At 40.3% G+C, this 26,364-nt stretch overlaps 1 protein-coding gene across 1 annotated transcript; it reads right to left on the bottom strand.

Moving 5' to 3' along the window:
* Nucleotides 1–7,544: 7,544 nt before the first annotated feature.
* On the bottom strand, nucleotides 7,545–8,097 carry LOC105705580 (zinc finger protein 706-like). Its single transcript, XM_064378506.1, has one exon. The coding sequence runs from the start codon at nucleotides 8,087–8,089 to the stop codon at nucleotides 7,859–7,861; it is 231 nt and encodes a 76-aa protein (XP_064234576.1). The 5' UTR covers nucleotides 8,090–8,097; the 3' UTR covers nucleotides 7,545–7,858.
* Nucleotides 8,098–26,364: the final 18,267 nt, after the last annotated feature.

Here is a 26,364-nt window from a genome sequence, read left to right as displayed (position 1 = left end):
TGTGGGATCAGTGGTGATATCCCCTTTATCATATTTTATTGTGCCTATTTGATTCTTCTCTCTTTTCTTCTTTATTAGTTGGCTAGCAGTCTATTTTGTTGATCTTTTCAAAAAACCAGCTCCTGGATTCATTCATTTTTTGGGGAAGGACTTTTCACAACTCTATCTCCTTAAATTCTGCTCTAATCTTAGTTGTTTCTTGCCATCTACTAGCTTTTGAATTTGTTTGCTCTTGCTTCTCTAGTTCTTTTCATTATGATGTTATGATGTCGATTTTAGATATTTCCTGCTCTCTCCTGTGGGCATTTAGTGATATAAATTTCCCTCTAAACACTGCTTTAGCTGTGTCCCGGAGATTCTGTGATGTTATGCCTTCGTTCTCATTGGTTTCAAAGAACAACTTTATTTCTGCCTTTATTTCATTAGTTACCGAGTAGTTATTCAGGAGAAGGTTGTTCAGCTTCCATGTAGTTGTGTGGTTTTGAGTGAGTTTCTTAATTCTGAGTTCTAATTTGATTGCACTGTGGTCTGAGAGATTATTTGTTATGATTTCTGTTCTTTTGCATTTGCTGAGCTGTGTTTCAATTCCAATTATGGGATCAGTTTCAAAATAAGTGCCATATGGTGCTTAGAAGAATATGTATTCTATTGATTTAGGGTGGAGAGTTCTGTAGATGTCTATTAGGTCAGCTTGGTTCAGAGCTGAGTTCAAGTCCTGAATACCCTTGTTAATTTTCTGTCTTATTGATCTGTCTAATATTGATAGTGGGGTGTTAAAGTCTCCCACTACTATTGTGTGGAAATCTAAGCCTCTTTGTAGGTCTCCAGGAACTTACTTTATGAATCTAAGTGCTCCTGTATTGGGTGCATATATATTTAATATAGTTAGCTCTTATTGTTGCATAGATGCGTTTGCCATTATATAATGCTGTTAGTCTTTTCTTTAATCTTTGTTGTTTTAAAGTCTGTTTTATCAGAGACTAGTATTTCAACTCCTGCTTTTCTTTTTTTTTTTTTTTTTTGCTTTCCATTTGCTTGACAAATATTCTTTCATCCCTTTATTTTAAGCTTATGTGTGTCTTTGCACATGAGATGGGGCTCCTGAATACAGCACACTGATAAATCTAAACTCTTTATCCAATTTGCCAGTCTGTGTCTTTTAATTGGGGCATTTAGCCCATTTACATTTAAGGTTAATATTTTTATGTGAGAATTTGATTCTGTCATTATGATGCTAGCTGGTCATTTTTCCTGTTAGTTGATGCAGTTTCTTCAGTGTTAAAGAAAGAAAATCTTTACAATTTGGTATGCTTTGCAGTGGCTGGTACCAGTTTTTTCTTTCCACGTTCAGGAGCTCTTATAAGGGAAGCCTGGTGGTGACAAAAGCATTTGCTTGTCTGTAAAGGATTTTATTTCTCCTTCACTGTAAAACTTAGTTTGGCTGGATATGAAATTCTGGGTTGAAAATTCTGTTCTTTAGCAATGTTGAATATTGGCCCCCACTGTCTTCTGGCTTGCAGGGTGTCTGCAGAGAGATCTGCTGCTAGTCTGATGGGATTCTCTTTGTGGGTAACCCGATCTTTCTCTCTGGCTGCCTTTAACATTTTTTCCTTCATTTCAATCTTGGTGAATCTGACAATTATGTGTCTTAGGGTTGCTCTTCTCAAGGAGTATCATTGTGGAGTTCTCTGCATGTCCTGAATTTGAATGTTGGGCTGTCTGGCTAGGTTGGCGAAGTTCTCTTGGATAATATCCTGAAGAGTGTTTTCCAACCTGGTTTCATTCTCCCCTTCACCTTCAGGTACACTAGTCAAGCGTAGGTTTGGTCTTTTCACATAGTCCTATATTTCTTGGAGGCTTTGTTCCTTTTTATTCTTCTTTCTCTAATCTTATCTTCATGCTTTGTTTCATTAAGTTGATCTTTAATCTCTGATATCCTTTCTTCTGCTTGATCGATTCAACTATTGATACTTGTGTATGATTCACAAAGTTCTCGTGTTGTGTTTTTCAGCTTCATCAGGTCATTTATGTTTTTCTCTAAACTGGTTATTCTAGTTAGCAATTTCTCTAACCTTTTTTCAAAGTTCTTAGCTTCCTTGCATTGGGTTAGAACATGCTCCTTCAGCTTGGAGAAGTTTGTTATTACCCACCTTCTGAAGCCTACTTCTGTCAATTCATCAAACTCATTCTCTGTCCAGTTTTGTTCTCTTGCTGGTGAGGAGTTGTGATCCTTTGGAGGAGAAGAGGCATTCTGATTTTGGGAATTTTCCGTCTTTTTGTGCTGGTTTTTCCTCATCTTTATGGAATTATCTACCAGTGGTTTTTTATGTTGCTGATCTTCAGATGGGGTTTTTGTGTAGATGTCTTTTTTGTTGATGTTGATGCTGTTCCTTTCTGTGTGCTAGTTTTCCTTCTAACAGTCAAGCCCCTCTGCTGCAGCTCCGCTGGAGCTCTGCTGGAGTTTGCTGGAGGTCCACTCCAGACTCTGTTTGCCTGAGTATCACCAGTGGAGGCTGCAGAACAGCCAAAATTACTGCCTGTTCCTTCCTTGGAAGCTTTGTCCTGAGGGGCACCTGCCAGAGCCAGCCAGTGTTCTCTTGTATGAGGCATCTGTTGACCCCTGCTGGGAGGTGTCTTTCAGTCAGGAGGCACAGGGGTCAGAGACTCACTTGAAGAAGCAGTCTGTACCTTAGCAGAACTCGAGCACTGTTCTTGGAGCTCTGCTGCTGTCTTCAGATCGGCAAGCAGGAATGTTTAAGTCTGCTGAAGCTGCACCCACAGCCTCCCCTTTTTCCAGATACTCTGTCCCAGGGAGATGGGAGTTTCATCTAAAAGCCCCTGACTGGGGTTGCTGCCTTTCTTTCAGAGATGCCTTGCCCAGAGAGGAAGAATCTGGAGAGGAAGTCTGGCTATAGCAGCTTTGCCAAGCTGTAGTGGGGCCCACCCTATTTGATCTTCCCGGTGGCTTTGTTTACACTGTGAGAGGAAAACCACATACTCGAGCCTCAGTAATGGTGGATGTCCCTCCCCCCACCAAGCTCAAGCATCCTAGGTCGACTTCAAACTGCAGTGCTGGCAGCAAAAATTTCAAGCCACGGACCTTAGCTTGCTGGGCTCTGTGGGGCTGGGATCCGCTGGGCTAGACCACTGGCTCCCTGGCTTCAGCCCAACAGTTCTGTCTCACTGGCATTCCAGGTGCCACTGGGGTATTAAAAAAACTCCTGCAGCTAACTTGGTGTCTGCCCAAACAGCCGCCCAGTTTGTGCTAGAAACCCAGGGCCCTGGTGATGTAGGCACCCGAGGGAATCTCCTGATCTGCGGGCTGTGAAGATTGTGGAGAAAGCGTAGTATCTGGGCCAGAATGCACCATTCCTCACAGCAGGGTCCCTCACAGCTTCCCTTGGCTAGGGGAGGGAGTTCCCCGATCCCTTGCACTTCCTGAGTGAGGAAACACCCCACCCTGCTTCAGCTCGCACCGCCCCACCCCACCCCCCCCCCCCCCCCCCCCGCCGCCGGCCCTGTGGGCTGCACCCACTGTCTAACCAGTCCCAGTGAGATGAGCCAGGTACCTCAGTTGGACATGCAGAAATCACCCACCTTCTGCATTGATCTCACTGGGAGGCGCAGACTGGAGCTGTTCCTAGTCACCCATCTTATCACTGCTTTTCAAATATATATATTTTTATGAGTTAGTTGAGACAACGAAATATGTTAGGTGAAAAAGTGGACAGTTAGTATATAAATGTGTAAAGGCCTTGAAGGCAATACATAAATGACTGAAGTTTATGAAATAATCATTCTAGGCTTCTCATTTGATATATGAGAATCGGGGAAATGAGGTGATTTGTCCAAAATCATTCAACTTCAGAGCTGCATCCAGACCTCCGGCTTCTGGTCCTATTTCTTGTTCCTGTCTATCCTACTGCCTTCCTAATGCTCCCTCTTAACAAGAATATTCATTCCTATGTACACAGTAGGAAAAAGGCCAATCGGGTAAATTAGAAATGTTGCAAAATTAAGTGAACATATTAAAAGTTTCTTCTTTTACCAAAATAGCTATCTTTTATTATCTAAGGTAAGAAAATTAAGTTGCTGTCCTTCACTTGCCCAAAAATGATTGTTATGCCATTTCTTGTGGGTGCACTGAGCCAGAACTGCAGAGATAATAAGTTATTACAGGAAAATTTGGCTTTGACATTTGTATGATAAATTTGGAGTCAATTAGATGAAAAATACCCCATTAGATAAAGTGAGTGTACCAATTACTGTGAAGACAGCCTACTGCTAATAATATAATTGAAATTTAGAGAGAGGAAGGCTCAACCCTCCAGAAACTGACTACATCAGGGACAGTAATACAATCATGTAAATATTTGTGCTTTTAGACATTTTTACTTGCTTTCTGAATTCTTCTGATCAAATGTCATTTTCATGTATATGTTAAAATCCCACCCTGTACTTAGCTCCAAGATGTCACAGTACATTGCTGTAAAATGTAAAATATAATGAAACAGCTACACCTCTTTCATTCCAATGCAAGACATGTAGACACGTAACATTGGTAGCCCAAATATGATATTATTTGAAATAAAAAATCAAGCCTGTAGCTAGATAAGTAATGATTGCTTTTCAGTTCATCCTAGAAGGAGGATATTTTAGACTCACTAACGGGGAAAAGAAACTCATCCACATAGTGTGCTCTCTACAGCTGTGAAATAGCTGTCAGGGTCCAGCTGCCAAGACGCCTCAACCTCAATTGAACAAAACGAGAACAAGTACGTTCTAAGACACAATCCTGCAGAAGGATGGACTAGTACTGAATTCTTTTTCATCTTCACTGATTTGGTGGCCCATATGAATTTAAAATGTAAAATGAAATATTTATCAACAATCGAAAACAGACACGTCCAACTGTGTTATCTGAATTCAATGCTGCTTTCATCTCAGAAAATAGAAGGCTGCTTCAGAAGTGCATTCACCTGCATCAGTAAGGCATCCTTTCAGGGGATATGCTAGGAAATTTTAACCCTGTCATCTCAAAGGGGTTGATCTAGGGAAAGTTACTTTAAATTCAAGTGAGAATTAAACACAAGGTGGCCGCTATCTTATCCAGGATTTAAAATCCTTTTTAATTAGTTCTGTAAAATATAACAGTAACTACCATTTTAAGCCCTATTGTGTGCCATAGACTGTCATACACGGTTTGTATCCTTTTATTTATTTTATCTTTACAATAGCTCTGCAGGGTAGTTGTTAATATTTACCATTTTATAAATGAGGAAAATGAGGCTTAAATATGTGAATAGATGATCAGCTACTAAGGGGTAGGAGCTGCATTTGGACTGAGATCACTTTGTCTCTTAAATACAGTATTCCCACCACCATGAGGACCCCTTCCATTCATTTCCTTATTCTCTGCCTATATGCCTAGAAAGAGCTCATGATTCTTACTGCTAACAGGGCTCTATTTACATCCTACGTCCTGGAATCTTTTGACGGTATAAAGGTGGATGTTTGGTCTTAATATCTCAATATCCTTCTTCTCCTGTCTATTTCCCACCCCGCACTGCTTGCTCTTTGCCATTTCGACATTTTCATACCTCATATAAAACTCTAATTCCATCTGCCACTGGATCTCCTGGCCATGCCTGAGTCATTTCTGCAAGGATCAAGAGGATTCTCATGGACACCTGGTTTCTGGTAGTTTCCAGAAACACCTTATTTCTCATTCCTTAACCCTATATCTGGATTATATAAGCAACTAATCTAGCTAGTTCTCCCCACCCCCGTATTACATTGACCAGTGTGTTCACTCAAGAAAATACAATCTATTTGACCTAAACTCTAAAAATGAACTGAAATTATGGCTGTCCTTGAAGCTACCTAGCAAATGCGCAGTTATTCTTTGTGGTTGTCAGATTCTGTCTTATTCCATGTCTTTCAAAAACTTCCCTAAAATCTAGACAAACAGGATTCAGACACAAATAAGAGAGAAATGTGCTGCTTTCTGAACGTTTTTAGGTTGAGACAGTCTCCAAACTTTCAAATTCTTCTTTTGCCCTCCAGTAGACTCTTTCTCTATAGAGTATGGTGCATGCGTGTGCACACACGCTCACATGTTCATGTGCACACGCACATACACACACACGAGTCTGAAGTAGAGCTAAGCAGGGTTGAGAAGCTTCAGACTACCACGGCTACAGTTTTAAAGTTATTTTCCTCCCTGCATGGCACAGGTAATGAAAAGGTTCGTTTCCGCTGTCTTTCCACCACTGTCTTCAGAGGTCATTTGTGTATGGATGCACTGGACACATCACTTATATCCGTAAAAATAAAGGATATGGCGGGGGGGAGGTTATGTTAATAATTGATACCACCTTAAATGGAGGATACATTCATCCTAAGCCTTAAATTGTTTTTAACAGATGAACTCCATAATCAAGCAAGTATCCTATTTAATACAGACCCCCAAGAAGTGTTAAGAAATGCACGCTGTCTTTGCCAGAAATATATTCTCTGTTGGGCGTATTTTCTGGGTTAATCCTTATGAACCCATAGAAATATCTGTATCATTCCTATTATAAAGTTCAAAAACCAGAACACAGAAAATCACAATTCAGGTCTATCTTCAAAGCTCATACTCTGTTCCACCACAGTCTTTTGCTTCCCAATCAATTTCTTTTTTCTTTTTTTGTAACATTGCTCATCAGCCAATACATTGTTTTGCCTCGGTGGTAGTGACGAGCTTTTCTTTTTTCTCTGTCACATCATTAATGAGCTGGGATAACTTGCCTTACGTGTCACAGGCAGCTGCCATATAGAATTTCCATTTTTCAACCAGGTTGTGCTATGCGTTTTTAAAACCCAAAGCAAATGTCATAGTGTGCACTGCCAGTGGGCTTCTCTTTGTTAGCAACATCAAAAGAAGTCTATTTCCCTCCAAGGACAGGAGCATCTTCCCCTTTATTCGATAAAGCACACAGGACAGCAAAGACTCAGTAGCACTGTTTGTGGAAATCATTTGTGTTGCACTTGGCCCTTCAAGCAGTCAGCTCTGCCCTGGCTCCATTCACCACTTCCAGGAATCCTGCCAGCCTGATCCACGCACATCCCATGCGTTAAGACTTTATTTTTATTGTCCTACCGGTTTCCCATCATTGTTGCTGTAATAAAAAAGTTTTATTTCAGAACCAAACAATTATTTGCTAGAATATGTGGAAGCTGAAAAATTGGTTTGTACCTCAAGGAGCATTGAGAATGCAAGAAAATCTGCTCTCTGGCTGCTCCACTGATTCTTGGTTATAGAAAGAAATGGATAGGAATTAAAATGCCCTCCATCCAGAGAACTGTTCAAACAGGTTTTGATTAAGCATGGAATATTTTCCTAAGGGTTGCAAAGTAATAGGCCTGGTTTTAAGTCAACGAAGCAGTCAGACGAATTGATACTTAAGACGAAATATTCAAATGCAGAGACTTACATTTGTACCTATGAATTCAGAGAGAAAAAGAACAATCCCCTTACTGTTCACATTTTTTTGTTGTTGTTGTAAATCAAAGTACTACTTTATTAAATGAGTTATTTTACACAATATGAACATCAATATAATTACAATTGTAAAAACATTTTTTATAACAAGGATGGACTGATTTTCAGATTTCCAAATCAGAGTCAACTGTACATTTACACAGAATTGTCTTTGCATGAAGCCCAAAAGGGAACAGCATAAAAATGAGTGTTTCTGTAGCCCCTTTATTTTTGCTGATCAACAGTTTGTTAGAAAAGCAGCTGCAGGTATGTTACCTAAGGTCTGAGACAGTAGAAGACTCAAAGGTGTCATGAATTCACCTGTAAACAACCTTATGCCTGTACATCAGCTAATTCTGGAGGAAGTGGAGTCTTAGGATGCTTGCTCTCAAAGTGCTGCTTGAAGGTCTTAGGGTCTGGCATTTGTGTCCTACAGACAGTGCAGGTATATATTAAGGCAGCTTTGGCAGCAGCCTTTTGGTCATGTCCTTGTTTCTTCTTTTGTCCAACTTGCTTTTTGGCATTTTTCTGCTGAGACCGAATCTTCTGCTGTCCACGAGCCATATCCGGGCCGGGACAGTCTTGCGTCGGAGAGACCCCGCAGCGCGAGAAGGCAGGGGGAGAACGCCTGAGAGAGAGGAACGGGAAGCGCGCCCAGTACCGCTTGGGCCTCCTCCACCCGCCGAGGTGGGGAAAGAAGAGAGCCGGGAGCGCCTCGCACACCTGCCGCCGCCGCCCACTGTTCACATTTTTAACAGACATTTCTACTTGAGTTCAATCATTCAATATGTTATTTATTAATTGTCTTCTATGTAATATTAACTCTGCTTGGGAGCAGTAGACTAGAAATTTCCCAGTCCTGTGAAGGAGAAAGGCCAGTAAACAAGTCATTGTAACACAGGGTGATGAATATTCTGGTGGAGGTTTAGTTAGAACTTTATTGGATCCCACAGGAAGCACATCTAAACCTAGCTGGGAAGTAGGGGCATGGAAGATTTTTCTTACGCCTCCTAAATTGAGTCTTGAAAGACACACAGAGGCCGATTGTGGTGTCTCACACCTATAATCCCAGCACTTTGAGAGGCCAAGGTGAGTAGATCACCTGAGGTCAGGAGTTCGAGACCAGCCTGGCCAACATGGCAAAACCCCATCTCTACTAAAAATACAAAAATTAGCCAGGTGTGGTGGTGCTTCCTGTAATCCCAGCTACTAGGGAGGCTGAGGCAGAAGAATTAATTGAACCCAGGAGGCAGACGTTGCGGTGAGCGGAGATCGCGCCACTACACTCCAGCCTGGGAGACAGAGCAAGACTCCATCACATAAAGAAAAAAAAAGAAAAAAGAAAGGAAAGAAAAGAAGAGGAAAGGAAGAAAGAAAGAGAGAAAGAGAAAGAAAGAAGAAAGAAAGAAAAAGAAAAGAAAAGGGAAGGAAGGAAGAAGGAGGGAAAGAATGAATTAGCCAGCAATGAGTGGAGGAAAGAACACAGGCAGTAGCCTAGAGAAAATAGAGATTCTGGCGTTTGGAAAACTACCAATATTTCAGGGTAACCAACAAAACTACATAGAGCCACCCAGACGTCCTGGCGTCACATTGTCCACATATTTAAAAGTAAATTAATTGCCCTTCCTAAACCTCAAAATTTCCATGCTTCTTGAATTTACACCCAAGCTCAAGACCTTGGGTTCTCCTCTATTTTTTACTTTGCCTCACTCTCCCATTTAATCACCAAATCCTCTCTCTTCCAATACTACATCACATTTGGTCTCAATCTCTCCCTTTTTAATGTCATTGCCATTATACTAGTCCAAGCCTTAAACCTTTTTCCTAGACTTTGGCAATTGCTATGTTCTCTTTCTACTACCCCAACACATTCCACTAACTGCCATTAGGCTGAATTTCTTGATCTCGATCACATTGCTCTCTCCTCAAAACTCTTTAACGCATGTATAAGATAAAGCCCATTCTCCTGACCAAACAGGCAAGTGATCCTCAGCCCAACCCCTACTGCTTCGCTAATCAGAGCTCTTGCTACGCATCTACAGAACCCTTCCCTTCAGTCAAATGGATCTGCTCCCTTATTATATTTTCCCTACCCTAAATTTCTTGTTTCCAGCGTAGACCACATTTTAAAATTCCCAAATGAATCCTGCATATTCTTAAACTACCTCCCTCATTCCTTCATGCAGCCTTAGCAAACCAAGACTTGGTTCTTTCTCCGCCCTAAGAACCAAGATATTTTGATGTTTTAAGAACACGTTTTAGTAAAGAAAGGAAAGCGAATGTTTATTGAGAACCTACTAACTACCAAGTTATTTAAAACTCTGTGAGTTAAGTGTCTTACATTAAAAATAAGGTAACTGAAGTTAAAAGAGGCTAAGCAACTTGGCCCCAACCACACGGCTAATATATTTGCATGCAGGTCACTATGATGCAGAATATTTTTTTGTTTGTTTCTTAGTCCAGCTAAATTTGGGTTCTTGTTTTAAAACCAGGAAAAATGAGGCACATGGGCACATTGGAAGGTGAAAAGAGTGGAATTTATTAAAAGAAAGCTCTCAGCAAATAAAGGGTGTCCTGCCAACAAGCTGCCACCTTGCAGATAAAATACTACACAGGAGCAGAAGAGGCCAAGCCCCTTCCCCCTGCATGAGGCACAAATTCCTGGTGGCTCCACCCCATTCTCCCAGTGTGCAGACAGGCCCTTAGTCTGAGCCTCTCCACATTGATTTATTTCTCTTACTGCATGTGTTAAGGGACAGAATTTCCCACTACGGGCATGTTTAGGCAAGCTCCCTGCACACAATTTCCTGGGTGGTATCTGTCTCCTGTCTCTCTAAACTATAACTCCAAAGCCTGTATAGCCATTTCTAAGTGCCACATGTCCATTTCTAAATTAATCATTATTGTTATCGTTGTTACTAACAATCTAACACTCAGTATGTGCCAAATATGTATTAATACCTTAAGATGATCCCAAAAGTATCTGAGTTCCAGAAGGAAAGACCAGAAAGAATGGAGAAATGATAATATTCAAAGATATAGTAACTCAGAATACCTTAGAACTATTGAAAGACATGAATGAACTCTCACACATAAGCCTTGGTGCAACACGCCTAAGCAGACTAAATAAAAACGAATTCATCTTGGACAAATCGTAACGAAAACACAAGACAAAAAGTTTAATTTTTCTTCACTGCAACTTAGCCTCCAAGTTTTCTCTTTTCAAATGTACGTGCCCTTGAAAGTAACCACATTCCGTCATTTCTGGACAGCTGGGAACTAATCGCTTGGTTGGTTTCTGCCCACATCACCTGGATGAGAGGGTTCTGGGGTTTTAGTGGAAGGAGGGTCATTTTGGGACATAAACATTCACTCTGAAAGCCAGTTTTGAGTGACTTTTGCAGTAAAGGCCTTGGATATTAAAGAACGCAGACAGAATAAGAGCACTTGATGCTGAGAAAGGAGAAAGAAACACAGAGAGCAAGGGAAGACAAGGCGAGGAGGATGATAACACATTGTTCCACCTCAAATTTGGCTTCAAATTTCTATTTGCTGCTATTAGAAATCTTTAGAAAATTATCGCAGGCCACCTTTATTGCTGAAGGTAATAGAAATTTTTAGATAGCAGCAAATAGAAATTTTTAGAAAATCATCATATCCCACATTTACCTCTGAAGGTCCCAACAACAAATTTAGACTAATCCTATAACAAACTATACCTGGTAAAATCATATAGCAAGAACATTACATAACAAAGAATACACCTAAGAGCTGAGTTTCAGCCTTCGGTCCATAGTATGCTGACTGTGTAATCCCAGAAACGGTGCTGCACTGCATCAGCAGGCACAAACAAGGATAATGCTGCCTGCTCTATTTCATTTATGAAAACGAAAGGAGTCAACAAATGTAAACATCTTATTCCTCTATGATGTGTGAAAACATGTAAAGTATTGTGCTTATTATGTCAAATGAACCATGATAGAGCAGCGAACCATCCACTTACATTCTGTGTAACTAAAGACTATCATGAGCCTCCTAAGAAAAGCCTTGGTCTTATGTGGTGACCCTTCAGAAGTATTTAAACAGACATTTCCCATGCCCTAGAAGTGAATCATTTTCAAGCTCATAATATAGAACCCGAAGTAGATTCAAAGGTCATCCAGTCGCCCATGAGGTGTGTGATGCTAACAGCCTTTTCTTTCCTTCTGAATGATCAGACCCAAGTTGCGTTATTATCTGTAGGTGGCTCAGACTTGTATTTTTCTCTCTCTGCATCCTTCTTTTCAAAAAACACTGGAGTACATAATTACTTTTCACACAAATGGCCAGTTGTCTCACGTAACAGGGAGATGAGGCTAATTTAATTCTGAGAGTATAATTTCAATGTCTGTCATTGAAAACATACCCATTTAACTGATTTTTGTTTGATTCAAAAGAACACATTTTTAAAACTTAAAATACGTCTGATTTCCTTATTTAAGAAATTCTCTTTACTGACAAGCTGACGTTTGTATTGTGTCTTAGATTTGTCCTGAGTCACCGTGTTAAAATAAAATCAGATCAGATACAAGGAGAATAAATAAATTTAGTGGCAACACTGCATATGTTTCTTTAGGATTGAAACATGTCATTACTAATTCTAAGGATCAGGTAGAGTAGACAAGGGCAATATTTAGGAAATATTTTCACCATAATCATGCAGAAGGTCTCTAGGCTGTTTAATAAATGTTTAATAAATCCTCCGAGCAGACATGTGCATAAGGCAAAATGCTGAAAGATGAATCAGCTTCTCTGCAGTTCACATCCCCTAGCTACAGAAACATTCTAATGCCAACATTTAAGCTATTAAAAATAGTGAAATAAATTCTTACTCTAAAAGGAATCTTGGCGACACTATATAATTTGTTGACACCAAATGGCAATGGGCCTTCCCTAGGCATTTATTTTTCATTATCCTTTGTCCTGTATTCTTCTGGAAGAAAATATTAACAACTGAAAAACTTCATTGGTCTCTGACCTTAAAAAAAATTCCAGTTATATGATTTTATCTTTAAAGATAGGGATTAGGCCGGGCACAGTGGTTCACACCTGTAAATCCAGCACTTTGGGAGGCCGAGGCGGGTGGATCACAAGGTTAAGAGATCAAGATCATACTGGCCAACATGATGAAACCCTGTCTCTACTAAAAATATAAAAATTAGCCAGGCGTTTGGCACGTGCCTGTAGTCCCAGCTACTTGGGAGGCTGAGACGGAAGAATTGCTTGAACCCAGGAGACGGAGATTGCAGTGAGCCGAGACTGCGCCACTGTGCTCCAGCCTGGCAACAGAGCAAGACTCCGTCTCAAAGGAAAAAAAAAAAAAAAAAAAAAAAGATAGGGATTAAAAGCGCTGACTCTGGAGACAGGCATCCCTCAATTCAAACCACAACTCCGCCTCTCTTGTTAGTTATAGAACATGGCACAAGCTCATTCGGTTCTCTAATTCTGATATCTGATGTATAAAGTGGGGATAATGTGCCTACCTCATAAGGGTGTTGGGAGCATAGCATTGTGGTTAAAGATACGGTTTTTGAAACCAGTCTATCTGGGCCTATCTGGATTTCCATCCTGGTTCACCACTCAGTAGCTGTGTAACCTCGAACAAGTTACACAAGCTTTGTAAACCTCAATGCTGCCATTTTTAAAATGAGCCTCTTGGGATTGATGAATTATTAAGTAAGATAATGCGTATAAGTAAGGTTGCCAGATTTAGCAAATAAAACTACAAGACGCTCAATCAAATTTGAATTTCAGGTGAAAAACAAATAGTTTCTTGTCTCACAATTATATCAAAATTATTTGTTTTTATCAGAAATGCAAATATAACTAGGCATCCTGTCGTCTCTACTTTATATATAATGTACTTAAGAAAATGTTAGGCCTGGCAAGGTGGCTCACACCTGTAATCCCAGCACTTTGGGACGTCGAGGTGGGTGGATTGCTTGAGCCCAGGCATTCAAGACCAGCCTGGGCAACATAGCAAGACCCAGGCTCTACAAAAAAAAAAAAAATACAAAAATTAGCTGTGTACGGTGGCGTACACCTGTGGTCCAAGGGCTGAGGCAGAAGAATCACTTGAACCCAGGAGGCAGAAGTTGCAGTGAGCTGAGACTGCACCACTGCACTCCAGCCTGGGCAACAGAGTGAGACCCTGTCTCAAAAAAAATTAAAAAGGAAGAGGAAAGAAAGAAAAAGAGAAAGAGAAAGAAAAAAAGAAAGAAAAGAGAAAGAAAGAAAGAAGAGAAAGAAAGAACGGAGGGAGGGAGGAAAGAAGGAAGGAAGGAGGAAGAAAGAAAAGAAGGAGAAGGGGAAGGAGAGAGGGAGGGAGGGAAGGAAGGAAAAGAAAAAGAAAATGTTAGTACATACTGAGTAATCAATATGTGAGCTAGTATTTAAATTCATGAATACAGGGCTTAGCACACACTAACTGCTCAGTAAATAAGAAGTGCTAATACAATTCACCATTGGCTCTGCCTCTGTTTTAGTCTAGGCTGCCAGAAGGCACAGAGCTGGGTTCAAATATAAATTTTTGGCCAGGCACAGTGGCTCATGCCAGTAATCCCAGCACTTTGGGAAGCTGAGGCAGGTGGATGGCTTGAGCTCCAGGAGTTTAAGACCAGCCTAGGAAACTTGGTGAAACCCCCTCTCTACCAAAAATACAAGAAACAAATTAGGCGGGCGTGGTGGCTTGTGCCTGTGGTCCCAGCTAGTGCAGAGGCTGAGGCAGGAAGATGGCTTGAGCATGGAGGCAGAGATTGCAGTGAGCTGAGATCATGCCACTGCACTCCAGCCTGGGTGACAGAGCGAGACCCCATCTTAAAATAGATAAAATAAAAATAAACTTTAAAAGACCTACACAAATCTAAATTTTAAATAAACTTTGGCACAATAACACTGTCCCCTCCATTCACATTGATAAAATCAGCCCTCGCTCATCCAAGCACTTATTCAACAAATGCCAACCATTTATTAGAGTTATGTGTTAGACACAGGAACTGGTTCTGAAAGCATGAGAAAGCTAAGAAAGAGAAAGGGAGTATTCCCACAAGGAACAAGAGGATACCAAGTTCTCTTCCACATCTCCAAAATCATTGTTAGGATAATGTAAGACATCACAGGTAAGTTACGTTGCACCTTGCCAGGTACCTGCTACGTGCTCAGAAAATGGAATTGCCATTCTTATTGTTATTTATATTATTTTTGTCAATCTCAGCAGATAAAACTAAACCAGCTTGTATATCTTACATACACCTATTTTCTGTTTACCTGTTTTCTTTAAGAAAACCAGTTCTTTTATCTTACTGAGCAAGAACTATCTTCTTTGTGACATTGTTAATTTGATAACAGATATTAGTTACACAAATATTATGCAATGGTATGCATTGTAGTGGGATAATCCAATATGCCTTTCAGACAATAATCAAAATTCTTTCTACAATACCCCAAATGATTCCAAGTATCTAAAGATATACTCACAAATACAGCATCTCACACAGCATTTCATGGGTAGATAACATCGGAACACTTTTAACTTCATTGGGAAGCCAGAAATTACCTGTTTATCAGCTGAAGTTTTCTACAAGTTTCCCAAGTTTCTCTTACTATAAAACTGCTTAAGATGGCAAAACATAAGAACCTTGTCAACCATCATCTATGGTCTTTATCTGTATAGAAATTTCCAAATGAATAGGGCAAATGAAATATAACAACAGAGTCACACAATGTAGATACTGGAAAATTCTTGAAACAAGATTTAAAGACATGTTCACAGTCACCCAGTCACAGCATAGTTGCACGGGTAACATTCAGTGAGCTGTTCATAGTCACGCAGCTAACAAGTGGCAGAATCCAGCTTCTGAACTCCAAGAGCAAGCAGTACCTTTGAGTTTTGTGACTCCAGTGCCTGAGTGTGATGAAGACAAGAACTGCCTATACGGTAGCATTTTAAGTTCTAGTAACCATCACCACTCAACCACGCTCCTGAGGAACAGAACTATTAAAATTGTTGTTTGAATAAATTGGCTTCAAAAATGCAACCATGTCATCCAATCCCAGGAAATCCTCTCCAGATCTCAGCACTGTTGGACCTGGAGTTTTCAGAGTGAGAGAAAACAATCTTGCATTCTAGGGTGGAGGCTGAAATATATTTTCTTCTTAAAAAGCTTGAAAACACTGATGAGCCCTTGTGGTCAGCCAAGGAAAGGCAAGACCTATCTACAGTTTGAGGGAATTCTTCAACTAGTGAATTTATTCCAAATGTAGGAGATTCATAACAAGATGTTAGAAAATCTATTTAATGCAGAAAATGTTTGACTTTACTGTAGGCAAAGTATATTCCTCAAGATTATTGTGATTGAATTGAGTGTTGCTCCTTCTGGATGGGTTAGAGGAAAACAACCAGTCTAGATACAGGGATCAGGACCCCTTTCCAGGAACAGAAACATAAAGAGTGAGGAGACAGGATGGTGTCAGAGCTGTCTAAGGAGCCAGACAGCCAACAGGGGGACCTCGTAAGAAGGGGACCAGCTGAGGGACTAAGAAAAATGACACCCAACATGGTGACACTGTGGTCTCTTCATGGTGTCCTCAGGCCTTCAGTAAAGCATATTAAAAACAAAATGGGCCCTCTTAAGATACAAAATGCGTGGAACGAGCTGTAGCAAAAGAGAATGGGCCAGAAGTCGTCAGTGGAGAAGTCCAAACAAGTTCCCGGAGAGAGAAACCAGCGCATCCAATGTAGAGTTGTGGAACATGTCAGTGCTCCCCAGTGATTTTCAGAAATACTTAAGGCAAGACTAGAGCTCCTATGATCATGGAGGACAAAGTCCAGGCTACATGCGCTGGTACTGTTAGAGTAAACCCCAAGCTTCTCTTCAAAGAATCGGTATGTCAGCATGTTCAGCTCTCTTATTCTTTAATTCTCTATTTTAAAGTTTAACTTCCTTGTAATTCCAGTAAACAACCTTCTCCACCGGTTCTAATCAGTAGTTCACATCTGTTCCCCCGGCCCCTGGCTCCATCCTGACTCATCCTGGCCACCTGCTCCAGTCACCTTCTTTAACCTACATCACCCCTGGCTACCTGCTCTGACCCGCCAGTAACTGTCCTTCCTGCCAAAACCCCCACCCTGCCACGCCAGCTCAGACCCCTGTTTTCTTTAAAATAGCCAGCTTGTGCAGTCTAACAGTAGCCAATAGGAGAACAACACAGCAGTAGGAACGATCCCTGTCAGGCATAAGTACCCCTTCACCTCTTGTCCAAGCATGCAGCTGCCATTGCACCATCCATGCACTGCGCCCTTCTATAGAAGTAAACTGCCTTGCTGAGAGGATTTATCTTCGAGTGCTATTTCTTTTGCAACATTGGAAATTTTTCTTATACTTACAAGAAAAGCAACCTGGCCCTTCACCCCATTTCATCTTTACTTCACAAAGGCAGAAGAACTTGAGAATGTCTGGGTTATCACTGCTGTGTCTTCCAAAATTATTTTACCAGGAAAATACTTACTTTGAAATAAGTCCTGTGTACTCTCCTTATGAATTCCACCTTCTCTTTATTCTACTCACAGATTCAATCTTTCCTGTTGTTACTTTTGTTCCATTACACGTTTAGAGATGACTTCCCTTTGCTATGCCTTCATTTGTTCTGATCTGATTGTTGGAACTGTTTCCAGTCAATGTGCTCCACATTTTGTTTTGGCCTTTTTCTTTCCCCAGGAGGGAGGACAGTGGGAAAGGCAGGAAGGACCAGGTGCTTGAGGAATAGTCCTGAACGTATTCAAACTAAAACTGAAATGAAGCAAAATATGCACTCCCAGCTTTTTGCATTTTTAATACTTCCATGCAAGAGAAAAGCAATGCTTTTGTTATGAGATTTTCTTAGGCTCCTTTCACCACTTGTCTTGCATAGCAAGTTGTCTCACTTCCTTCTCCCACAGAAGTGCTACAGTCTCTGTTTAGTGGTCCTCCAGGATCCTGTATAACACACCATATTACCTTCCAGCCAGCGTCTGTGTAATCGCTGCTAGATGAATTGCCCAGGCTACAGATGTTTCATTAATTATCTTTTCATCATAAAGATATGCAAACCCACTTGTATCCCTCCACATCCTCACTCATTATAATAATAATGTCCCGTTCCCTTTCTACGACGTCTCCATGCTGCGGGACCCGAGTGCTCAAGAAAAAACAAGAATTGTTTCCTACCTCCTCTGATATTAGTTAAACATTCCTGATGCTAAGAAATCCCCAACAAAGTTAAACAATTAAAGAGCCAGAAGTGAGAAGAATTTATTTGATTAAGGCCTCAGGAGACCACTATTTGGCAAGAGTAATTTCTGGGAGATGGGCTTTACTAAACCCAAGCCCGAGTGACACTGAGTGACTGCAAGCAATGTCTTAGATATTTTTTCAGGGGCTTCAATGGCACAACATCCTTTGTTTAAAACCTATTCTGTAAGACAACACTTGTAAACAAACTCTAAACCTTGCAGATGGATTGTTCATGATCAGTTTTGCACAGTGATAGATAAACTGATGTGATGGCTCATGTATAGAAAGAAGGGTGAACTGAGTCATGGGGTCATTGTGACATTAAGTAGATAGCTTTCTAATTCCTTCATAATTGTTCCCATCTATAAAATAGTTACTTCACTTGTTCTTTTTCCTAAACCACAAAAAATCATGAGCTTTTCAAGCTACAGTTCAGCTTTCACTGAGTTTCTTGCTGTCTCTCAAGTACTCCATACTATTGCTTTTCCTCCCTTTTAACATTCTGGCCCATCCGTGTTCATTAGACCTATGAGGCCACTCATCCTTCCAGGTTCATTATAAATAATGCCAGTTTTTACTTAGCATCTATTGTGAAAGGTTCTGGAAATACAAAAACTGAAATCATTTCTGCCATCAAGGAGCTTGTAATATAGATAGGCAAAGAAGATACACAAAAAAGGAAGCATTATAAAATGTGTAACCTGAATATGACTGGAGCACCTCAGGGTCCATTCTCTGTGTCACACTGATTAAAAGAAAGTGCAATCTAGCAAAACTAGACAATTGAAAATAATTCCAATTTGTACGTGATCCCTTGAGATATTATGTAATCCCAAAGGGGTATGTGATAAATAATTCCTTGAAGAATACCTTCCGACATCCTTTGTTATATTCTTATTTATATGTATTACTTAGAGTCTGCCTTCTCCCACAAACATGTAAATTCTGTAAAGTCAGTGACTTGCTCTGTTCACTGGGTATCTTAAAAGTGGTAATGATTCCTAGCACACCATAGTCACTAAGTAAATACTGATTGAATGGATAAGTTACCTTACCTTTTATACTCAATACATTCTGACCAGATGAAACCACTCCTCAGAATTCACTGCAAAAAAAAATTGATATATCTATATATATATATATCCCACAACCAGCTTTCAGATGTCCCTCTTCACCAAACCACAGCTGTATTAAATCTCTTTTATCTTCTTTGCTAGGCAGTATGGAATGCTAAATTGGGGGGAACATGGCAAGATGGCCAAATAAGAACAGCTCCGATCTGCAGTTCCCAGTGCGGTCAATGCAGAAGGCAGGTGATTTCTCCATTTCCAACTGAGGTACCCAGCTCACCTCATTGGGACTGGTTAGACAGTGGGTGCAGTCCATGGAGGGCAAGAAGCAGGTGAAGCATCACCTCACCCAAGAAGTGCAAGAGGTCAGGGAACTCCCTCTCCTAGCCAAGGGAAGCCATGAGGAACTGTGCCTTGAGGAATGGTGCACTCCAGCCCAGCTACTATGCTTTTCCCACAATCTTCACAACCCACAGACCAGGAGATTCCCTCAAATGCGTATGCCACCAGAACCCTGGGTTTCAAGCACAAAACTCGGCAGCCATTTGGGCAGATATTGAGCTAGCTACAGGAGGTTTTTTCATACCCCAGTGGCACCTGGAATGCCAGCAAGACAGAATGGTTCACTCCCCTGGAAAGGGGGCTGAAACCAATGAGCCAAGTGGTCTGGCTCAGAGGATCCCATCCCCATGAAGCCCAGCAAGCTAAAATTGATTGGTTTGAAATTCTCACTGCCTGCACAGAAGTCTGAAGTCGACCTGAGATGCTCCAGCTTGGTAGGAAGAGGGGTGTCAGCCATTAATGAGGCTTGAGTAGGCGGTTTTCCCCTTACAGTGTAAACAAAGTTGCAGGGAAGTTCAAACTGGGTGGAGCTCACCACAGCCTGGCAAAGCCGCTGTGGCCAGACTGCCTCTATAGATTCCTCCTCCCTGGTCAGGGCATCTCTGAAAGAAAGGCAGCTGCCCAGTCAGGGGCTTATAGATCAAACTCTCATCTCCCTGGGACAGAGCACCTAGGGAAAGGGCTGGCTGTGGGTGCAGCTTCAGCACACTTAAACATTTCTTCTTACCAGCTCTAAAGAGAGCAGTGGATCTCCCAGCACAGCACTGGAGCTCTGCTAAGGAACACACTGCCTCCTCAAGTAGGTCCCTGATCCCCATGCCTCCTGACTCGGAGACACCGTCCAGCAGGTGTCAAAAGAAACCTCATACAGAAGCATGGCAGCTGGCAGGTGATGGATACCCGTCTGGATCAAAGCTTCCAGAGGAAGGAAGGGGCAACAATTTTTGCTGTTCTACAGCGTCTGCAGGTGATATCCAGGAAAACAGGGTCTGGAGTGGACCTCCAGCAAATTCCAGCAGACCTACAACAGAGGGGTCTGTTAGAAGGAAAACTAACAAACAGAAAAGAATAGCATCACATCAACAAAAAGAATATCCACACAAAAACCCCATCCAAACGTTACCAACATCAAACACCAAAGGCAGATAAATCCACAAAGATGATGAAAAACTAGTGCAAAAAAGGCTGAAATTTCCAAAAACCAGAATGCCTCTTCTCCTCCAAAGGATCACAACTCCTCACCAGCAAGGAAACAAAACTGGATGGAGAATGAGTTTAATGAATTCACACAAGTAGGCTTCAGAAGGTAGGTAATAACAAACTCCTCCAAGCTAAAGGAGCATGTTCTAACCCAATGCAAGGAAGCTAAAAACATTAAAATGATGTTAGAGGAATAGCTAACTAGAATAAACAGTTTAGAGAAGAACATAAATAACCCGATGGAGCTGAAAAATACAGCATGAGAACTTTGTGAAGCATACACAAGTATCTATAGCCTAATCCATCAAGCAGAAGAAAGAATATCAGAGATTAAAGATCAATTTAATGAAATAAAGTGTGAAGAGAAGATTAGAGAAAAAAGAATAAAAAGGAACAAATAAAGCCTCCAAGAAATGTGGGACTATGTGAAAAAAACAAACCTACACTTGATTGGCGTACCTGAAAGCAACAGGGAGAATGGAACCAAGTTGAAAAACACTCTTCAGGATATTATCCAGGAGAACTTCCTCAACCTAGCAAGACTGGCCAACATTCAAATTCAGAAAATACAGAGAGCACCACAAACATACTCCCAAGAAGAGAAACTCCAACACACATAATCATCAGATTCACCAAGGTTGAAATGAAGGAAAAAATATTAAGGGCAGCCAGAGAGAAAGGTCGGGTTACCCACAAAAAGAAGCCCATCAGACTAACAGCAGATCTCTCTGCAGAAACCCTACCAGCCAGAAGAGAGTGGGGGCCAATATTCAACATTCTTAAAGAACAGAATTTTCAACCCAGAATTTCATATCCACCCAAACTAAATTTCACAAGCAAAGGAGAAATAAAATCCTTTACAGACAAGCAAATGCTAAGAGATTTTGTCACCACCAGGTCTGCCTTACAAGACTCCTGAAGGAATCACTAAATATGAAAAGGAAAAACCAGAACCAGCCACAGCAAAAACATATCAAATTGTAAAGACCATCAACACTATGAAGAAACTACATCGGCTAATGGTCAAAATAACCAGCTAGCATCATAATGACAGGATCAAATTCATACATAACAATATTAACCTTAAATGTAAATGGGCTAAATGCCCCAGCTGAAACACACAGACTGGCAAATTGGATAAAAAATCAAGACCTATCACTGTGCTGTATTCAGGAGACCCATCTCATGTGCAAAGATACACATAGGCTTAAAATAAAAGGATAAAGAAATATTTACCAAGCAAATGGAAAGCAAAAAGAAGCTGGGGTTGCAATCCTAGTCTCTGATAAAACAGACTTTAAACCAACAAAGATGAAAAAACACAAAGAAGGGCATTACATAATGGTAAAGGGATCAATGCAACAAGAAAATCTAACTATCCTAAATATATATGCACCCAATACAGGAGCACGCAGATTCATGAAGCAAATTCTTAGAGACCTACAAAGAGTCTTAGACTCCCACACAATCGTAGTAGAAGACTTAAACTCCCCACTGTCAATATTAGACAGATCGATGAGACAGAAAATTACCAGGGATATTCAGGACTTGAACTCAGTTCTAGACCAAGTGGACCTAATAGACATCTACAGAACTCTCCACCTCAAATCAACACAATATACATTCTTGTCAGCACCAGATCGTACTTATTCTAAAATTGACCACATAATTTGAAGTAAAACGCTCCTCAGCAAATGCAGAAGAACAGAAATCATAACAAACAATCTCTCAGACCACAGTGCAATCAAATTAGAACTCAGGATTAAGAAATTCACTCAAGCTTGTAATCCCAGCACTTTGGGAGGCCGAATTGGGTGGATCATGAGGTAAAACAATTGAGACTATCCTGGCCAACATGGTGAAACCCTGTCTCTACTAAAATATGCAAAAATTAGCTGGGCATGGTGGTGCGCACCTGTAGTCCCAGCTACTTGGGAAGCTGAGGACAGGAGCATTGCTTGAACTGAGGAGGCAGAAGTTGTAGTGAGCCAAGATCGCGCCACTGCACTCCAGCCTGGCACCTGGTGACAGAGCGAGACTCTGTCTCAAAAAAGAAAAAAAAAGGAAATTCGCTCAAAACCACACAGCTACATGAAAACTGAGCAACCTGCTCCTGAATGACTACTGGGTAAATAACAAAATTAGGGCAGAAATAAATGTTATTTGAAACCAATGAAAACAAAGACACAGCATACCAGAATCTCTGGGACAAAGTTAAGCAGTGTCCAGAAGGCAATTTATAGCACTAAATGCTCACAGGAGAAAGTGAGAAAAATCTAAAATCGACACCCTGACATCACAATTAAAGGAACTAGAGAAATAAAAGCAAACAAATTCAAAAGCTAGCAGAGGACCAGAAATAACTAAGATCAGAGCAGAACTGAAGGAGATAACGGCTTGAAAAACCCTTCAATAAATCAATGAATCCAGAAACTTATTTTTTTTTTAAGATTAACAGAATAGATAAATGGCTAGCCAGACTAATAAAGAAGAAAAGAGAAAAGAATCAAATAGACACAATTTAAAAAGTGATAAAGGGGATACCACCACTGATCCCACAGAAACAAACTACCATCAGAGAATACTATAAACACCTCTACACAGATACACTAGAAAATCTAGAAGAAATAAATATATTCCTGGACACATACACCCTCCCAAGACTAAACAAGAAAGAAGTAGAATCTTTGAATAGACCAATAACAAGTTCAATCACAAGTTCTGAAATTGAGGCAGTAATTAATAGCCTACCAACCAAAAAAAGCCTAGGACCAGACAGATTCACAACTGAATTCTATCAGAGGTACACAGAGGAACTGGTATCATTCATTCTGAAACTATTCCAAACAATAGAAAAAAAGGGACTCCTCCCTAACTCATTTTATGAGGCCAGCATCATCCTGATACCAAAACCTAGCAGAGACACAACAAAAAATAACTTTCAGGCCAATATCCCTGCTGAACATTGATGTGAAAATCTTCAATAACATACAGGCAAACCAAATCCAGCAGCACATCAAAAAGTTCATCCACCATGATCAAGTCAGTTTCATCCCTGGGATGCAAGGCTGGTTTAACATATGCAAATCAATAAATGTAATCCATCACATAAACAGAACCAATGACAAAAACCACATGATTGTCTCAATAGATGCAGAAAGGCCTTCAATAAAATTCAACACCACTTCAATGCTAAAAACACTCAAAAACTAGGTATTGATGGAACATATCTCAAAATAATAAGAGCTATTCATGACAAACCCACAGTCAATATCATACTAAATGGGCAAGAGCAGGAAGCATTCCCTCTGAAAAACAGTACAAGGCAAGGATGCCCTCTCTCATCACTCTTATTCAACACAGTATTGGAAGTTCTGGCCAGGGTAATCACGCAAGAGAAAGAAATAAAGGCTATTCAAATAGGAAAAGAAGAGACAAATTGTTTCTGTTTTCAGATGACATGATTCTATATTTAGAAAACCCCATTGTCTCAGCCCAAAATCTTTTTAAGCTGATAAACAACTGCAGCAAAATCTCAGGATACAAAATTAATGTGTAAAAATCACAAGCATTCTTATACACCAATAATAGACAAACAAAGAGCCAAATCATGAGTGAACTCCCATTCACAATTGCTACAAAGAGAATAAAATACTTAGGAAAACAACTTACAAGGGATGTGAAGAACCTCTTCAGGGAGAACTACAAAGCACCGTTCAAGGAAATAGGAGAGGACATCAACAAATGTTAATAGAGAAACATTCCATGCTCATAAATAGGAAGAATAAATATTGTGAAAATTGCCATACTGCCCAATGTAATTTGTACATTCAATACTATACCCATCAAGCTACTATTGGCATTCTTCACAGAATTAGAAAAAGCTGCTTTAAATTTCATATGAAGCCAAAAAGGAGCCCATATAGCCAAGACAATCCTAAGCAAAAAGAACAAAGCTGGAGGCATCATGCTATCCTACTTCAAACTATACTACAAGGCTACAGTAACCAAAAAAGCATGGTACTGGTACTAAAACAGATATATACACCAATGTATATACCATCTCACACCAGTTAGAATGGTAATCATTAAAAAGTCAGGAAACAATAGATGCTGGAGAAGATGTGGAGAAATAGGAACACTTTTACACTGTTGGTGGGAGTGTAAATTAGTTCCACCATGGTGGAAGACAGTGTGGAAATTCCTCAAGGATCTAGAACTAGAAATAACATTTGACCCAGCAATTCCATTACTGGGTGTATACCCAAAGGATTATAGATCATTCTACTATAAAGACACATGCACACATATGTTCATCATTGCACTCTTCACAATAACAAAGACTTAGAACCAACCCAAATGCCTATCAATGACAGACTGAATTTAGAAAATGTGGCACATATACACTGTGGAATACTATGCAGTCATAAAAAAGGATGAGTTCATGTCCTCTACAAGGACATGGATAAAATTGGAAACCATCATTCACAGCAAACTAACAAAAGATCAGAAAACCAAACACTGCATGTTCTCACTCATATGTGGGAGTTGAGCAATGAGAACACATGGACACAGGGCAGGGAACATTACACACTGGGCCTGTCAGGGGGTCAGGGCCTAGGTGCAGCAAACCACCATGGCACATGTATACCTAAGTAACAAATCTGCACATTCTACACATGTACCCTAGTATACAAATTTTTGTAGAGACAAGGTCTTACTTTGTTGCCCAGGTTGATCATGAACTCCTGAGCTCAAGCAGTCACCTGTTTCAGCCTCCCAGAGTGCTAGAATTACAAGTATGAGCCACCATACCCAGCCTATTCTGCTGTTAATACTTGTGATTGCATTGTGAAATTCTTGTAGTGTGTTTTTCAGCTCTATGAGATCAGTTATAGCTTTTTTGTTCATTTTTCAGTTTTTTTTTTAACTTGTTATTTCATCTATCCACTTCTGAATTGTTTTTATCATGATTCTTACTTTCCTTGGATTGGGTTTTGGCCTTATCCTGAATCCTCATGATCTTCATTCCTATCTGTATTCTAAATTCCATTTCTGTCATTTCAGCCAGCTCAGGCTGGTTAAGAACCCAGTTATTTGGAGGACATAAGACACTCTGGTCATATGACTTGCCAGAGTTTTTGCTCTGGTTCTTTCTCATTTCTGTGTGTAGGTGCTCCTAGAAGGAAATTTTCTCTCTCCTTTTTCACTCACTTTATCCTTTATCTCTTTTCTCCTCCTCTCCTAGATTTCTTTTTTTTAAATTTTTTGTTTTTACTCTTTTCATTTGTATTTTCATTGCAGAAAGCCACCTTGAAAATCATCCAGGTAATTTTCTTCTCATCAACAAGGAAATAGAGACTCAGAAAATCAAAGCCACTTGTTCATGATCTTGTAGTTAGCTTGTCTCAGAATATAACTGTTATGTTTTATCTTTTGTCTCCTTTTCTTGTTTATTTTGGTGAGCAAGTGATCCAGAGAATCTTCAAGAGAGCATCTCACATGCAACAACACCCATCAGCTCAAAATAAAGGGATGGAGGAAAATCTACCAAGCAAATGGAGATCACAAAAAAAAGTAAGAGTTGAAAACCTAATTTCAGACAAAACAGACTTTAATCCAACAAAGACCAGAAAAAGAAGAGCATTACATAATGGTAAAGATTTGAATTCAACAAGAAGACCTAACAATCCTAAAAATATATGCACTCTACTCAGGAACACCCACATTCATAAAGCAAGTTCTTGGAGACCTATGAAGAGACTCAGACTCCCACACAATAATAGTGAGAAACTTCAACATTCCACTTACATTATCAAACAGAGCATCGAAGCAGAAAAATAACAAAGATATTTAGGATCTGAACTATATATTGGACAAAATAGATCTGATAGATCTTTACAGAACTCTTCAGCCC

This window comes from Aotus nancymaae, unplaced genomic scaffold (assembly GCF_030222135.1).
Source record: "Aotus nancymaae isolate 86718 unplaced genomic scaffold, 86718_ANA_hifiasm-v0.15.2.pri h1tg000019l, whole genome shotgun sequence".
In the NCBI taxonomy this organism is placed as follows: Eukaryota; Metazoa; Chordata; class Mammalia; order Primates; family Aotidae; genus Aotus; species Aotus nancymaae.
Note: the sequence above shows the minus strand (reverse complement) of the source record. Positions and strands in the feature narration are given on the sequence as shown.